At 42.5% G+C, this 18192-nt stretch overlaps 1 protein-coding gene across 5 annotated transcripts in view; it reads left to right on the top strand.

The window, feature by feature from the left end:
- RPS6KC1 (ribosomal protein S6 kinase C1) overlaps nt 1-18192 on the top strand; it is a 546019-nt gene that overhangs the window by 252130 nt on the left and 275697 nt on the right. For all 5 annotated transcript variants that reach the window (XM_069233902.1, XM_069233905.1, XM_069233903.1 and 2 more), the window contains 2 exons: nt 6947-7068; nt 17356-17448. In XM_069233902.1, coding sequence (XP_069090003.1) covers nt 6947-7068; nt 17356-17448 — 215 coding nt within the window. The remainder of the gene's footprint in view (nt 1-6946; nt 7069-17355; nt 17449-18192) is intronic.

The raw sequence follows: 18192 nt of genomic DNA, 5'->3' as shown, positions 1-18192 counted from the left end.
CACTTTCTTTAAGAATTGGGCCCCTAATTAGGTCTGGGGTTAACCAAGACATTTTGTTTTATTAAAATTCAATTTCTCTCTTTATCCATCTATCCGCTGGCTTTACTGTGAGTGATAGCATTCTGCCCTTCCACAAGAAGCATATTGGCACACAAAGTAGTTTTGTTTACTGTCAGGAACTACTGTGCCAATGTGTGCTGTTTGAAACCAAATTATTTTTTTTTGTTGCTTTTTGCCAATGTTTGTTACAATGGCAAAGGCCTGGCAGCTCCCACAACAATAAAGTGTTACAAAAGCCATGTCAAAACAAGCCACACATTGACAAAATGAAAATACTGACAACCAATGTCAGATTGGTTGGTTTTGCCGGTGCTTGTTTATATTCATGTTTTCCATAATCTTGTTAAAAATGGTTACAACGATTTTATGAATGTTTTTGATGTTACTGGCATGCATCAACACATTGTACTAAATTATGCTTCAGAGAAATAGCACCTAAAATTTCACAGTAGTTTAGCAAACGTTGTTTCCTTTTTGCATTTTTTAGATAACATTTTATTTTGAAAGCAAAGAGTCATCAATCTTGCTTACAAGCTTCTGCAAACATTTGCTTCTAATAAGAGAGCGTTGTGGGAGCATTATACATAGCCTCACATTGTTAAACTTTTCAAATGTGTGTACACATTTTTTTACTGGAACCACTGTCAGTAAGGCAGTGTGACCATACAATGTTTATTTAGAGCGCTCACCCTAATAACAAAGGCTTTGCGTTAATGAACCATTAATACAAGTTTGAACAGCATTAACATATGGACATAAATTTTACCTCAACTGCAAACAGTTCCCTTCCCTGTAAGCTGGCAGCCAAAGGGTTTGTGCTGCAAGGGATTAAGCCTACTTGGCCCAAGGACGAAATAAACATGAAAACTTGTTGTCCTTGACCCCAAACAATATGTCCACGTGTACTTGTCCCCAAACAATATGTCCTGGGCTTGGGGCTATGGGAATTCCACATCCCTCCTTTATGGTCACAAAATTGTCTAGGCCTCCTAGCTCAGTCATTTCAAAGAGGTTTCTTTGGTGCTGCTTGAAATAAAGAAGGCTGTCAACATGTTTATTAAAGGTTTCCCCTCTCTTTCCCACAAGTTTGTGGTGAGTAACATTTTCTAAATTGTCCATTAATTTCGAATTTGTCATCTCTCTGAAAACATTGCAAATAGAAAGTAGTTCATGGTAAACTAGCTGCCATTGAGCAACATATTCACTTTTACATGTCTGACCAACAATTCCCTTGTAGCTTTTCTGTGATCTCTGGATTGTCTGTTCCAGTTTCTTATCTGGAGCCGCAGCATTGAACCTTTCCTCTCTGTTTTTCACCACAAAATGTCTTTGGTTGAATGTTCTGTAGAAGTATGGTTTTTCCACCTCTAACTTCTTCGTTATTTCCAAATACCAGGTCCCATATCACAGGTCGTTTATGAAATTGAATTCACGAAACACAGTAATCGGTGACTCTTAAGTCTTGACGTTCAGCTCCCAGTCACCTTTCCAATCAGCCTGTACCAAGTTTTTCACTTGAGCTATCATGTAAAACATTTCCCCAGTACTTGCGAAGTTCTGATTTTAATTCACAATCTTTGCCTAACTCTATGAACTTGTTTTTCAGGTTTTCTGATTTTGAACTGAGCGTATTGAACATTGCCGGGCTTTGCATTATGTCTTTTGAATGAAGTGCACTCTGTACTTTGTTCACTTCTGAGATAAGATATGCAAAACCTGATTTTTTCATTCTTGTTGCAGAAAGCATTCCAACACAATGTTTCTGTAGCCTCAGATATGACGAGCATACTCATACTGAGTTCCGCTCAATACTGACTGGACAGTTTTGCTTCCAAAGATTTCAGCTTCAATAAGTGCATCATCTATGCCACATCCACTGAGATAACTTCCTGCACACCACAGTGCAACTTTTGTCACGTGGAAAACGCCCATCATTGGATAAAGATCATCAAATTCTACTGGATTGCTCATAAAAATGTCAGCTACAACACGGAAAACACCTATATCACAGAAAATTGGCAGGATAGGCTGGTCTTCAAGCTGAGCATGCTTATTTTGGAAATGTAGAGCTGTGCATACTGTTGCGTAGTTTGTGACTGGTAAAAATCCAACCTTCATCAGTGGGACAGTATTCTGTGAGATCAGAGCATGAATTTCATCCCACGGAGTAGCTGGCTTTTCTTCATCCTTCAGTCCGCACCGTATAAGCGGTATAATAAATTCAGTTAAATCAGCTTTGAGGACCGCAGCATCAGGTAGAAAAAGATCCATGTCCTCAGCCACTTTGAAACTTTCTGGTAGACTGGGACGTGTTGATGACTTGTAGTGATTTTGCACACGTTGGCAAGGCATTTGGGTTATAAGTTTGCAGCTTTGTTTATGCCTACAGCTGACAGATTGTTTTCCAGCAGTTACTTCCTTGGTACAGTCTTGAAAAAGCACAGTGGCAGTATCATGTGTGCTGGATGTTCCAGACAAAGAAGAACTGTCTTCAAAATCAAAATTATCAAGAGCAGCAATTATAAATTCTTTCCTGATAAAGTGACTTGGAAGTAGTGTGCTTCGGATTCAGAATATTTTACAGCATGAGCTGCTAATAAGTTCCTGATTCGTACTATGTCGTTATAACTTGATACACCAATCCTATTTACTGAAGTGATTAGGTCTCTACATTTGCACTTGTCATAGATTGCGTGGGCAGTCATCATGTGTAGCTAAGTTTTCTGTTTGCCATGATGTAATTCATAAAACATGATTTGGAAAAGACATTTCCAAACATTTGCACAGCATAAGCCTGTTGGTTCATGGTATTGTCTTCCACTTTTTTGCTTATATCTTCAAAGCCATCATCAGGGTTGTTGGCTTCTGTTCCGAACCCAAGAACTTTAGTGTGTAACAGTTTTGCTTTGCTGATATTAAACAATGATGTAAATCTATTAAGACAAAATCAGACATTCTTGTTGACTGCCAAGATTTGTGAAGTTCTGGAGTATCACTAAATGTGTGATTAAGTCCAAAATCTAAAGTCTTTCAGGACATTTTCTAAAAATGCTTCTTGTTGATTTTACTGCATCCTGTGATCTTATTTTGGCACCAAGAACTTCAGGAGTCAGATCAGCTGGGAACACCATAAGTGACTCATTCCTTTTGTCAGGCTGACAAAAACGAACTCTGTCATTGTAGATTCTCACCAGAAAAATCTTAATTGAATTATTATGGATCAATACAGTTTCATCAATGTTGACCATTATTTCTCTGATCTCATTGAGTGTGAACCCGTAGCCTGCCCTCAAGAGTGGCTTTCAAATTTCATTTACTTTTTCAAAGAGTGCAAACTTAACTGAAGGCTGTTGGTTACGTTGCTGCTGGGCAGCTCATTGTGATTTCATATTTTCAAATGTATGCATGCAGTTTGGGTGGGTATACAGATCTTCTGCACATACATTCACTTCACTGTTTATATCAGCTACTCGCCTGAAAACTTAATCTTGGAAGAAACTAGCTGCAGATAGAAATGTTTGCCCTTTGAGACTCACATACTATGTACTTTGTTCTTTCGTCAGTCCCTTTGGCCGTTGTTCTGGCTAAACCACAGATAACACATTGGACATCCCCTGCTTCCTGATCAGTTGTTGGAGCTGGAAAAGGGGTAGCCATTAATCTTCTAAGTGGATGGGCATTGGGGTTGGTTGTTGTCGCTTTCTCAGAAGACTCGGATTCTTGTTGATATTCACTGTTTTCTGCTATTTTTTTTAACTATTTTTTCCAGGCTTTTTTTTCCATTTTATACACCTTATAGTACTTGTTACAATGTTAACATATTTGATCTTCTTCATCCATCAGTTTCAATCTTTTTTTAACTTTGTATTGCCGTATTTCTGCAGCATCTCAAGCTCTCTTCTGTCTAGCCACAGTTGATGTTAGCTTTTCTTTCATATTAGTTTGGCATATGACACATTTTTCTTTGTTGAAGGAGTACTCAGATTTTGTAGTTAGCAACACTGCGTCAGGAGGTGAAGATCCACTGCTACCACCTGCTTCGCTCATATTTACGAATATGAATCAAAGGGAAAATTGAAACAAGAACAATATTAAAAGAATTAGAAGTGGCTAAAACACATTATTATAGAGCCAGCATTTTGGAAAATGGCGGAAGGGTTGCTCTGAGGAGTTATTTTCTGTCTCTATAAGACTACTAGACCGCCCAAAACGTATGTTTTGACACCAAAATGAACGAAATAGTCTCACAGTTCCTGAAATATTACATCATCACTGCAATACAGCCACCATTTTTAAAACTTTGTCCTGAAAAATCACCCCGGATTAGCAATGTCTAACCAGGGTAAATTACTTCTAATGATACAAAAACACAAATCAACAATAAAAATCTCTGGACAACATTTTTTTTTACAGAGGTATATCAAAGGGCCAGGACTATAAGGTGAAAGAGCTCCGCTGATTTATTTCTGGTCTCAGCACACCCTTTAATACAATATTGTATGATTCACTCATGCACCATTTGAGTTCCTTAGGAATTCAAGACACTGCCATAACTTGGTTCCTTTTTTACTTTGATCTAGAACTCAAGCAGTTCACTCCCCCCTACAACTCTTTGCTCTACTCCCTAAAATTCAGAGTTCCTTATGGCCACTATCCCTGCATCTTAATGGGTGGACATGTTTCAACCCTCCAAGCGGCCCCACTGGGGCCTAAGGCTTTCTTCAGGACCTAGATTCCTATTTTCCTAACTCCTATCTATGGTGAAGTACATGCATTCATCAGCAAGCAACCATTCTACGCTTATGAGTACTGCCCTGCTGGGTAATTTTTGCTGAATCTGCAATTTTTGATGTTTCTGTGAAATATGTAAATATTGAACACCATTCATAATTACACTTGAGCAATGTACATGCTTAAATACTTAAAGACACAACATGAAAAGAAAATTGCCAAAAATAACAGATATTACTCAAACATAGAAGGTGCTTGTTTCCATTTCATGGTCATGAAAACTATTGGTGTAACTTGGGATAAGAACACAATGCAAACCACCGCAAATACATAAAAGTGATTAAAATGCATGCTATCCACACTCGTACATGGTGAAGTACATCTTATCCTAAATTAAGATGAAGAGGGTCCCATGAGGGGGTTGTGGGCAAACCAGGCAGTAAATGCTATCTGGCCTAGACTACTGCAGTTTCCTGGAGCTTGGGCCGTCCTATCATTTTAACGAACAGGCTTAAGTTAACAGCATGGCCAATTTACTACTAGGAATTTCCTTACACAAGTCCGTCTTGACACATCTTTGCATGCTGAACTGGCAACCAATACAGGAGCAAGTAGTGTTCAAGGCCCTTTATATCAGTCACAGAGCTTTCACAAGTAGTGGGCTTCTGGGCAATAGTAAGCATGTCACTTCCTACAGAAGATTCTTCATCGGGGCTTTTCATCAAAAAAATAGATTGTGCCTCTAAATTATGGAATGATATTTTGCATATTTTTCCGTACATTAAAGCGTCTTCCAATACTTGCCGTTTAGGAAACAAATCAAGACGTTATTCACCTAATTCTGTCTTAGCCCTTTAAAAGCTCCAGGACACACTTGTAGGGGACCCGTTGTGCTTTACAAATGTTGTCATTCATTCATTGACTATTAAATAGTTCTCTGTAGAGTCAATAATAATCATGACATTCAAGAGACGAACAAGTGCCATCCTAAATATTGAATATTGAGTCATCAACGGTGCAATAGGAACCCAAAGGCTGGAAACTTGCTCATTACTTATAACTTTGGCAGCATATAATTTTACATGTCATAAATTCAGGTTAAGGCCAGAACTTTACCACTGCACCCGATTTAGGATGTTAGAGAGCTATGAGAGTTAGAGACTTAAGAACCTAGGGCTAGATGTACTAACATTGGTAATAGCGATTACAAATAGCGATTTTATGCGAATTGCTATTTGGTCACCGCTGTTACTGCTGTGCTTAAGTTATATCTGGTACTTATTCCCTAATTAGCTATTCATAGTGGGTCGCAAATAGACCTACCTCATAAATATTAATGTGGTAGGTCACAATTCGGGACCCACTAGGATTCGCTGCCGTTACAGGGTTGGTGACCTGCTGGGTTCAGCAGACCACTGTGTCTATGCTTGCTTTTAAATAAAGCAATATGTTTTTTAAATGCTGCCCGTTTTCCTTAAAGGTAAACAGACAGCATTTAAAAATACAAATGAAACACTTCATTTATATTTTTTAAGAATATGTAGAGCACTGCCGGCTCTTAAATATTTGTTAAACATTCTCAAAGAGTAAGTCGCCCCAAGGGGACCACTTCCCATTTGCAAATGGGTTCCCACCAAATCTGAGTTGGTGGTAAAGTACAAATATTTTGCGACCGCATTCAGGTAGCAAAACATTAGTACATACCATTCAAATTCCTTAGTTGGAAGGGACGTCCTGAACACGCACCTTCAAATAGCGATTATGGTTTTGGACGCAAACTCAAATTGTAATTTGGTAACTTGTTGCCAAATCGCTATTTGTGGTTTGTACGTTAAAAAAAGCATTTCTGCAGTCACAGAGTTTTGCAACCTCAAAAATGCTTTGTACATCTGGCCCTTAAACTAGAAAACACTTCGAAGGTGCAGAACAGGTTAAGTACCAGCCTTATAAGGTTTTCTATGACAGTAAACAGATCTAGTAATGGAGGAGAAAGTTCACCTATTCCTAGAATCATAAAGAAGACATTATTATAAAGCATTCCACAAGTCTGAGCAACATCCTACTAGGTACTTTAACTGTTCTTGAAGAATGAACATTTCAAAACCAGACTGTAGCTACTCCTGTGTGCATAATTTCTGTAACTTGTTCATTGTAGGTGAATCAAGTCCAACTCGCCGAGAAGCAGTGAAGAAAAAGACTGCTGAATACCTTCTCCGTGCAGAAAGAATTTCCAGCATATATGGGAACCCTTCATCTGAAGATGGAACTGTTCCTGGGGTAGGTGTTTCTATCATTATATCTCATCCAAATAATGTGCTCACAATTGGGCAAATGTTTACAAAAACCAAAATAAAACACAATACTTTCTTTAAAAATCTAACTGCTGCAGTTAAATGGCTTGCAGCACAAATCTCCAGTAAGGCTAGTCTGACATTAATTATACTGCATGTGTTTTAAGCTGCTGTTTGGTGTACTGCTCCAGAAAAGAATACTTCAGAATGGTACTTCGCCTCTTTAGTGGCAGGGGTAATAAAGCATAAGCTGTGACAGCTAGTTTATTCGTTTTAGTATGTACCACCTTAACATCACAAAATGGTTTTCACAAAAAAAATGTGATAAATGTTTTCTGAGGTCCATTCCATACAATAAGGGCTATCATGAGATGTTTCTCGAAGACAGTCATATTGGAGTTCTACAAATCAATCCTCAACTCTAAAGGCTTACAGTGAGGCTGATACCCTTTTGTAAAGATGTTATAATCTGATTTAGTAGTTGAAAGAATTAGTGGTGCTAAATTGGTAAATTGTTCTGGATCTGTGCTCTGTTGTACTAAAAATTGATAGGCTTAAAACAGCTGGACGAGTAAGAAAGAAAATAAATGTAAGTGTCAATGTGCCTCCACCAATACTTCTTCTGTTAGTTGACTAGATGTTCGTTTGTTTTAGGGGGGATTTTCTATTTTGTTGCACTGGATATTCACTATTTCTTAGCTCGTCTGAATGTTTGCCTTGATGAAAGGACACCAAACTATTGTTTCTATGAGTGTCTATGTTCTGCCTCATGTTGATTTTCTGACTAGTCGGGATACAGCTGTTGCTAGAAGGTGGTAGCTTTTTTCCCAGTCTATTTAGGGCCATTGTTTGTTTCATCAGTATTGTCGTTCTAAAACTTGAATTCTTGTGCTGGTTTGTTTTTGCACTATTTCCCTTACAGCACCAATAATGCCTGGTGGTCTTCATCATAATGTTTTTCTGGAATGTTAAAGCTGATGCAAGGAATTGGGCCAACATTTTCAGAAATCGAGTATCATTGCTTCTTTTTTAAAGTACTTCAGCCCCCTTCCTGGAGATAATTGGATGCCATGACCTTCTGTAATAACTGTGTACCATTTTTCAAACTTGTGCTTGTGTGCCCCCACCCAGCATGATCAGTACCAGCCAGTGTTACCACCTTGTTCCAGTCACCAAACACGTGGTCGAGAGCAGGGGCCCCCAGTGTAAGTCCAGTACAGCCAGATCCATGCCATATTTCAGGATATCCACAGAAGATACATTTACATACAATGAATATTAATATTATTATTTTTTTACAAACTTATAGCCACAGATTCTGCTCCTTTTGAATGTTTTTTTAGGAGTCAGACTTGATCCGGAAACTTTTTCAACAGTTTCTTTGCATGTAGTGCCTCATGGCTCCGCACTGACACCTTTCAATTATGAAAACGATGAGGGGGGCCTACATAGGTGCCACTCCAGTGTGCTGATGTCAGTTCCCTTTTTTTCTGTGCAACCAGATTCTGATCCGGAGCTCCTTACCGTGCCTTTCAGAAACATTGTACATTTCATTTTTTGAAGTCTGCAAGGGTTGTCATCCCCAGAAACTACAGGTTGTAAGCCCCGTAGGGACTGTCACAAACAAATGTCTTTGACGGATCCCCACCAATTATGCTTGTGGTGCCTGGGGTCGAGCCATGACTTCAAGGCTGTGCGTTGATGAACTCGAAAGCCATCGAGGAACGCAAGGCAAAACACCATGTTGCCAAGCATAAGAAGACGCTGCATTGGAACTGCTTCAAGTCGCGGTCCTTGTCCAAGGTTTGTTCCCGATCTCGTTCCCTTTTCCAAAGTCATTGAAGCTGCTTCAGAGGCCAGTCTTTATCGTGCTCCAATTCTTCAGGTAAATCTAAAAAGAAACACAGGAGGTTGAAAACAGATTCTGCTCCCTCGTGCCACTTGCATTTACCTGATTAGGCGCAGGGGCGGCAGCACTTTTCTCGATCTTGCTTCCAAAGTTGGCCCACTTAGAAGTCGATATTGCAAATCGTGCTGGCACAGCCCGAGTTTCTGGGGCCAAGAGCCATGCCACTTCCAATCGAAGAGTTTTGTGCAGCTGTGCCCCGGATCTTTGTATTCCTATTGTCTCCCTCTGGTGTGGTGCACCTCTGGCCATCAACGGGTTCACCCTCAGTGCTAGTTGGACCCTTCGATCCTGTCTTGCTTCTGGCTTCACTGTCGACCCTGTTTCCAGGCCTGAGACCTGTGCTGGCATTTGGTGCCTTGACGCCCATGCTGACTCAGGAAAAAGGAGGATGCAGTCATTCTCTCTGTTGTTGATTCAGCGCCAATCCAGCCTCAGCTAGTCGTGCCCAAATCCACCAGAGGTGCCTCTTCCTCCATTGAATGTTCTAACTCCTCAAGGGAGGCAGCCCACCTTGCACTCCCTTTTTGGCGCCGATTCTGATGACTATGACCAGGGTGATGTGTTTGGTCAGCCCTACTCTGATGACAGTTGGTTCGAGGACTTGCAGGAGGTTAGTGACCGCGATACTTCTCCACAGATGGCTCTTTTTCTCCTTCTGCGCCTACCTCCGAGGAATCCGCTTCCTATGCTATAGTTATTCATGGGGCAGCCGAAGTTCTTGACCTCCAGCTCCCCACCATAGAGGTAAAAACTAATGTGCTTACTGAGTTTCTGCAACCTGGACAGACTTCGGGTGAGCCTCTCCTCCAATTTAATGAGGCTTGAACCAATCAGGTTGTCCTTCAGGGAGGATCAGCTGTCTCAGTAGCAGGGCAGGATCTTCACCCGGGCCTTCACAATTTCCATCTTCATGCTTAGAGATTGAGTGGCGACCGCTGAACACCCTCAGCCTGCAACCGGAGGTGGTTTATGTCATCTTGGCAGTCAGGCATCCCTGGCAAAAACTGTATATGCCTGTCATTTGGGCAGATTTGTGACTTGGTGCAGCACACACCAGTTTGACCCCCTCCTGGCCGAAATGTCTGATATACTGTTATTTGTTCTCTCTTGTCTGGCAAGGTTTTGCTTTACGTACAGTTAAGGGTTAGCTTTCAGGCCTTTCAGCCTTCTTACATTTGCCAGATCAGCCCTCATAGTCTACATCACCAGTTGTGATGCTATTTGTGAAAGGGTGTCAACATATGTTTCCCCCTTCTCCCTTTGTCATGTCCCAGTGGGACGGTAATGTTGTCCTCACTTATCTGATATGTCCCTTATGGCTTCTTACCATTAAGACTGTATTGCTTGTTGCCATCCCCTTGGCACTGCGAGTGAGTGACCTTCAAGCTGTTTGTGCCAATATACCATACACTACCTTCTTCCCAGACAAACTGGTTCTGCAGACTTGGACATCCTTCCTGACGAAAGTTGTGACGCTGTTCCACATCAGTCAGTCATCACCCTGCCAGTGTTTTATGCTCTGCCTTTCCCCTTCTAAAAAGGAGGAGAGACTCCATTGCTTGGACCCCAGGAAATTACTGAGCCTTCTACATAAATGATACCAAAGACCACTGTTGTAAGACCCCTTTAGCTTTTAGGGTGGGCACCCTTATTTCAGCATTAGGCCTATAACCTGTGCCTTTTAAATTCTTATGCATTTTATTAATTTCATATTTTTAGCACAGCCAGCTTTTAGCTTGCTCTTTTTATATTTTATTCAGCTTGTTCTTTCCAAGAAGACATAGGGCCTGATTACAACTTTGGAGGAGGTGTTAATCCGTCCCAAAAGTGACGGTAAAGTGACGGATATACCACCAGCCGTATTACGAGTTCCATAGGATATAATGGACTTGTAATATGGCTGGTGGTATATCTGTCACTTTACCGTCACTTTTGGGACGGATTAACACCTCCTCCAGAGTTGTAATCAGGCCCATAGTTGTTAGAGTTGCACATTTTATCTGCTATTTGCACAACGTGCATTCTGGGCCCTGCTCAAGGCTGTCATGCACGGTACATGATATGCTAACACGTATTGTCACTCCAGGAGTCAGTCCCCATTTTCTAGACAGATCAGTGCGTCAGGCCTGTTCTTAGAACTCTGCATGAGTTATTATATAAAGAACACATAGGCTTTAGGGGGGCAGAGGGCATTCCAGTCATGGTCGACCTGGGACGCACACCATTCTACCGACAGCTTCGCTGATGCTGACTCTTCAGCTTCCTGAGAGGACTGCCATCTAGACAGCAGGCAGACCCTTGCTATCACATTCAGGTATGGGCTCAGGGTTATTCCTTTAAATCTGGACAGGCAGAAGCGTTATCATCGCTATGCTGTCAGGCCTATACATAGGGTGTAGGAAGAAATCTCTAGACTCTTTAGAATCATACAAAATGGTTGGGTTGTTTATCTTCTTTACACTGGTTGTAATGATGATTACCATACTGTGTTTCATCTGCCTTACTATCACCGCCCATGCTTTTTTGCAGTTGCTTAAAGAAATACATTGAAATCCAGTTTGCATCCTGTGTCCTGCCTTTGCACGTGTGAGTCACTGAGTATCTGAGCGAAAGGGGTACGATCTGTTTCCATGACTTCCCTGAAGAGTCAGAGTGTCAGGTTTAGGTTGCCACAAATCCCCTCTTCCTTTCTAGGGTTGGGTGAGGCACTGCAGGCTAGCCAGGGTTCAGGCCAACAGTTACCTAACAGTGTGGAGTTGACTCAATCTCCCACACTCGGTGGGACTGCCACCTTAAGACAAGCTGTCTTATTATCATAATATAAACTGCATGACACTGAGTGGATTACCAGCTCTCTGTGGGGTGCTGTGGAGTGAAAAAAGCAAGGCAGTGCAGAAGAGAACATCTTCTTCTGCATAAAGATCTGCTATGCAATGGGCAAAAAGCAGCCTCCACAAGGAATCCATGCTCATTCTACCAGGATCAAAGCTGCTACCACTTTCTTAGCATGCAGCATCCCTGTCCTGGACGTCTGCCAGGCAGTACATTTTTTGTCCTGCAAGACTTTCTGGTTTGAGTTAATTCACATGTTAATTCACCAATAGGTACTGCTTTGGTATCTATTCAAAAGGTGAGGAATCTGCAGCTAAAAGTCTCTATTAGAAGAACAAACCACTTACATTCAGTAAACCTATTTCTTGTAGAGACTCTATATAGCTGCAGATTCCTCACCAACCCTCCCACCCTCCCCTTTCTGTGAGTGGACTGTACCCTTTAAGAAGATCCCAAATCTGCCAATGCATTTGGGGCTCTGTGTCTGGGGGTAGACAGTCTTGAAAGCAGCTGACGTCAACGCGCAGGAGTGGCTCCTGTATAGCCCTCGCACATCATTTGAAGAGAAGAATGGCATCAGTGTGGAGCTGCAAGGTGTCACCTTCTGGCATGCACAAGTACTGCTGGAAATTTTTGGATTGAGTCTAGTGCCTGGGCAATATTCAAAGGTGAGGAATCTGCAGCAAGCTAGAGTCTCTACCCGAAAGAACGTTACTGAAGGTAAGTAACTTGTTTGCCTATTCCATTGTTAGCATGATATTCTTGCATAGATCTAGTCTGCCTGGATCTGTGTTGGACACCCCTAGTCTAGAGCCTCCTCCCATGTGAGACAAAGTGCATTTTTACCAGATTCAAAATAAAGCGATAGAACTAAGCTATCTTTTTAGAGACAACTAGCCAACTATCAATGAAATTAAATGTACACTCATGGATCTACCAAAGCAGACATGCTTGCACAAAATGTAATGATTTCTGTAATTTTGAATTACAGTTATATGCATAGGAACATTCATCTCAGCCAGTTATCCAGAACTGAAGCCTTAAATCAGGCCGGCAGTACAGTGGATTCAAATTAAGATGTTCATGCTGTTTTAAGCACTGTTTACAGGAAACTCAGTGCTATGTCCCATACATGCTTCTTCTCCATCAAATGCACTCTTAACATCTCTGATCAGTACTTTGCTTATCACCCTATTGTTTATCAGGCAAGTGCACTGCCCGATAGTGCCTTATTAGGGATAATAAGTGTATTATAAATTAAATTACTATAAAATACAATGCAGTATAATACCAGCACGCAGTGTTCTGCATGCTGGTATTATACTGCTCTGCCATCATTCTGTTCGAGAGTGTTTATTGAATCTGTCCTATGAGAACAGTAGAGTCCAAAGATCCCTCTGTTGAGGTACTTGCCAGTGTAACAAACATATTTCTCAACTTGGAACATGTTGAGAAAATAAAAATCCAAATATCTAGCCTCTTTCTCATTCTTCTCAATTACCTTTTTTATACCTGCGTTTTCCTAACATTTCACCTGCACCCTTACCTCTCTAACTTGTCTACTACCCTTTCCGCTGAGCCTCATATTTCGTTTTCCGTGTCTCATAAAAAGATATGTTCGCTAAGATATACTTATATCTCCTTCCTAGAATCCCTGTCCTTTGGTCCGCTTCTCTTAACTGTGCCCTCCCCTTTTACTCCTACCTTTGGTTCTTTCTTCTGTTTTCTCTTTTGCCACCAAAGGATCGGGTCTTCACCCTACGTCTTCTCATCATACATTCTTTTCACATACACACTTTCATTCAACCTCCCCATTGCTTAGCATTGGTTGCTTCTTTGTCACTTTCGTCTGATTGCTTCTTATTCATGGCATGTGTGAGCTTTCCTTCCTCTTAGTGTGTTTGTCCCACCCCTGGAGCATGGACGCATCACTTGTGTCCTTCCATTGCTTTTTTCAGGTGCTACTTTTCTCTTTCTGTTTAAGCACTCTGCGAGAGTGCATGGGCTTTCCAGCTGTCTTCCTAGTGTGCTTCTACCCCCAATGTTCCATGTCATGCTCTTTCTCCTGCCTGTGTGCTTCTGCCCTGCTGCTCTGTCACCCATTTACTTTTCTTCCCCGCGTGCTCCATGTTGCACTCTCTCTGCTAGTTTGCTCCCCCCGACATTCTCCGTGTTGCTTCCCCCATCTGCGCCTCCATGTTGCTCCCCCCCCCCACTAGTGCCCCTTGTGTTTCTTCACCCCCACCTGTGCCCATGTTGCTTCCACCCAAACCTCCTGTTACATTTTCCAACTCCTGTCCAATGTGATTCAGCCCCCCCCCCTAATTATTGCACCACCCCACGCTTCTTAGTGCTGTCTCTTGCACTTGTTCTTTTCTCCCTTTGCGATTGACTCGCAGAGCACCTGAAGATATTTGGAATTGCTTTGCCAGGGAGCAAATGACATGCACGACTATTGTGTCAAATTCGCCAGGGAAAAAATACTGAGGCTCAATTTCTAAAGGAGCCTGGTAGCCCTAAGAGCCTTGGGACCTACACTCACAACCTGGGATGACAAAGTGGAGTAGATCAGGGCCCTGCTTTCTTTCACTGAAGTGCATAACTCCCTCTCTGATGCATTACACCAGCTGTGTTCCTGGCCTCCCAGAGATTCTGCAGAATTAGTGAAGCAAAGGAACAAAGTAACCGCTCCTTTTTCCTGCTCCACATGTTTTAGATATGATTCCAAGGTATTTTATATTCATACACTATCACAATTTTTAGGTCTTGCTTATCAGGCAGCTTTTAGCTCTCTGTAGGCAAAAGTGTATTATGGAGCAGTGCTTTAAGTGAGATGGTAAAGGGCCTGAGTATTTTAAGGGCATGGATTAAAACATGTGAACTGCAGTCCTGTGCTTTACACAGTATGTTGTCTGACCATCATTTTGGTGCCTGTTTGTGAGTTTTCTGCTGTTGCATCCAAACATATGACACAACAAATAAATGTCTTAAACAAGCCAGTACTAGATTTGTAAGTGCTTGTTAGCAGTTAATATAAACGAGTAACAGCAATGTTTTTTTGTAGATAATTAAAAATTCAAATTACAAATGGTGCATAAATGGCCATCACTATGGGTCAACTAGAGACAGGCCAAGGATTGGTTGAGATTTAATGTGAACACTGTTATGGCCCAGTGACTCAGACTGCCTTCAGCCTCAGCTCCAGGGCTCTCAATCATGCCCCACTGTGAACACCCTACCACACCAAGCACTCACCCAGCCACCTAGATAAAACTCATCTCACAATGCACGATATAAGTATTGGATAAAATGATTAGCTCGGACTCTTACAGCCAAGACCTCTTGGCTTTGCCAATACTTAATAAAATAAATTCCAACTACAATATAAAACTGCACTAAACCAAAGAGAGTTTACAGTTGTTAACAAGGTTAGGGTCTCTATTTACGTAAAATATGCAGTGTATATGGAGTAACATGCTAAAATCAGCAAATGATAAAGTCAAAGGTGATGCCTTTTGGCTTTGACAGTGTTTGTAAAACTATGGGACCTCATCACTGAAAGCGACCCACAGGCATTGAGAGATCAAATAAGCAAATCTTCTTAGATTCTCTACAGTACTTGCTCACAGCCTATAATACCTCTGCAGCTGCCCCTCACACGAGCCTAACCTAGGACGCCATAATCAGGAGGAGGGACTGGCAAGGTACTTGGATCAGGCCCAAGAGACGTACGTACAGTACTTGATTTGTGCTGATGGGCCCCACCGGCACTTATTCCCGAGGGCCAGCACTATTTGCGCCTCATGTGCTGCTCTGTTGTGCATCCGATTGTCACTTAAGTCATTAAGGTCCTTAAAAATAGGACAGACAGTGCCATCATTCTTCACCGTGTCAGTGTAACCTCTCTTCTATGTCCATGATGCACACTGTAGCTGCGTCGCCCGCGTGTGGGTGGTTTAGTTCTGACCGGGCTGGCTGTACAGCCGAAAGGCAGGCAGCTGTCGGAGGCAGTCGGGTGCCCGGAGCTGGTAGTGGGGCTGCCGCTGTTGTCTGAACAAGCGCTTGAAATGGAAATAGAGAATTGCAGGCGCTCACTATCCCAGAGGACCTGTTTACTAATGTTCCGTCACTCTCCTGCTACAAGTACTGGACCTCTGCAGAGACGTGCAGGTACTCTTCCTTTCAAATTAAAGAAGCGCGGGTGCTCAGTGCTTGACATTACTCGCCCATTTAAAGCACTGGTCTGGACCTATCCGGTACAAGTGAGGAAGGTAAGGCCTGCCTCCCCGGCCCACAGCCCCTCCCGGCTCTGCAGCGCGCTGCTCTTCCTGGAGCCCCGTGGCCTGCAGGGATTTTTTGGCGGACTGAAACTTTTTTTCCACAAATTAAGTACTGTTTTTCTACTAGGGGCCATCCCAAAGCCAGCACAGCGAGCTGGAATTTTTGAGAACACACTTAAAAACGTGAGTTCTGCCGAATGCCTCGCAGGTGAAACAAAAAGCTTAAAGCATAGTCACGCGCCAAAGAGAGGCTGAGTGGCCAGAGAGTGGAAATAGAGAAGGGCGAGCACAGATCAAATGGCACACAGTGCTTAGAGAAATGCCCAACTGTGTCATACGGAACAAGCAGGATATACTTCCTCCCCTCGGGACTCCATGCATGCTATTAGGCCCGATTCAAGCGAGATGGTCCCGATTTGTGAAGCACAACATAGCTTGATTTTAGCTGCCTCTCGCCTAAAATTGCCTTTGGTTCAGTAATAATCAGTCGGGAAAATCCATATACTAGATTTATTTTTTCTAAATCTCCCATTTACCTGTTGTAAAATGTTGGCATGTATGGGACTCCTACTTTCTCGGATTACGAAAGGGGAAAGGATGTGTGTTTTTGCTTGTAGACCTGCAGAAAAGTGATTACTCATTCTGGGCTATCGGGACATTCAAGCGTGGAGGGCATCAAAGTCAGTCAGTGCACCCCACCAAAACAGAGATGCTGCGTGAAACATGGAGATTGTAGCAGCCTGTTAGCTGGATAGACTGTAATAATGTATTTCGCCTGTCTCCTTTGCCAATCCTGCCTGATTTATCATGCCAGCCTTATTGTATTTTGTATATTATTTGCCCGGCCTATGCGTTGCTGTTTATAAGTGAGAAGTGTGTTTTGCACTTTCTGAATGACTGTCGTGTGTGTGTTTCGGGGCCGGTCAAATCCTAGCGTGCAGACCATGGCTGAATTTAAAAAGCAGCTCCTTGAAGACAAGCTGACTGCCCTGGCGCTGGTTCGTAATTAAATACCTCGCACAGCACTTAAACTTGGTCGCTTTTTTCCTCGTTTATATATATGCTTTTTCCTGTGCTCTTGATTTATTTACTGGCAACTTTATTTCTGAGGCCGAGCGGAAAACTTGAGCTTTCATCTCTGCCTGTGATTTATGATAAATTTGGCTTCCTTGGGCCTGGCATTTGCTCCAGCAGGCAGCCTTCCTTCAAGTGCCGCTCTGATTGATGTGTCATCTTTGATATCTTCCATTAGCCTCCAGGATCAGTGAGTTCAAGGCCCTCTTGGAACCTAAGGAGCCCTGCCGAGGAGCTGAAGGCCTTCCGGGTCCTCGGAGTGATTGACAAGGTAATTCTTCGGCTGCTCTTGGAGAGTTCACTCATAAATCGACTGCACGCTGACATGTTGTCTTTGAAGCCGCGGATCTTAGAATATGAAACAAAAGGGTAAAATGACTCAGTTGCATCTGCACTTTAAAATAACAAAAGCAGGAGGAAGCGAGCTTTCATGTACCCCCTTCATGTAAGGTCAGGCGAGATCTATTTACGCCAAAGGGCGAGGTGCGTGCCTGTTGGCTTTCGGCGGCTAAAGGGCACGCGCTCACAAACCTCGTCGCCGGGGGTCTGTGTTATGACACGGCCAGCCACACGGGGTCTAGCTTGGGGCGCGTGCTTGAAAATAAGCTGCAGTGTGTGCGTTTCAGATTGCAGGTTAGGTACTTCATGGGACCTGTGTTCTGTGGTTTTATATAGTCTGGCCAGAGTTACCAACTTGAGCCGATGACAGGTGTTTCCTGGGCAGTTTGCTATTTTTTCTCGTGCATTGCCGGCCATGTTAATGATTCACTAAATGTAAGTTTGCATTCATAAATAGATTTACGCACACTTGGGGCTTCCTTCTGAGATGGACTAGTTTCTCATCGGTATTCCACCCCACCCTCGTGTTCCCCAAACCAGGAGCATCAGTAACTCTGGAAGGAGGGCGGGGTACTCACGATGGAGGTGTGGAATAGATGCTTAACACCTTTCCCACTTGTTTTTTTTTAGTTCAAACACTTTTTATTTCAAAAGAATAGATGTAAAATACATAGTA

Source organism: Pleurodeles waltl, chromosome 5, assembly GCF_031143425.1.
Source record: "Pleurodeles waltl isolate 20211129_DDA chromosome 5, aPleWal1.hap1.20221129, whole genome shotgun sequence".
Classification (NCBI taxonomy): Eukaryota; Metazoa; Chordata; class Amphibia; order Caudata; family Salamandridae; genus Pleurodeles; species Pleurodeles waltl.
The sequence above is the reverse complement of the archived record's forward strand: the minus strand, read 5'-3'. Positions and strand labels throughout refer to the sequence as shown.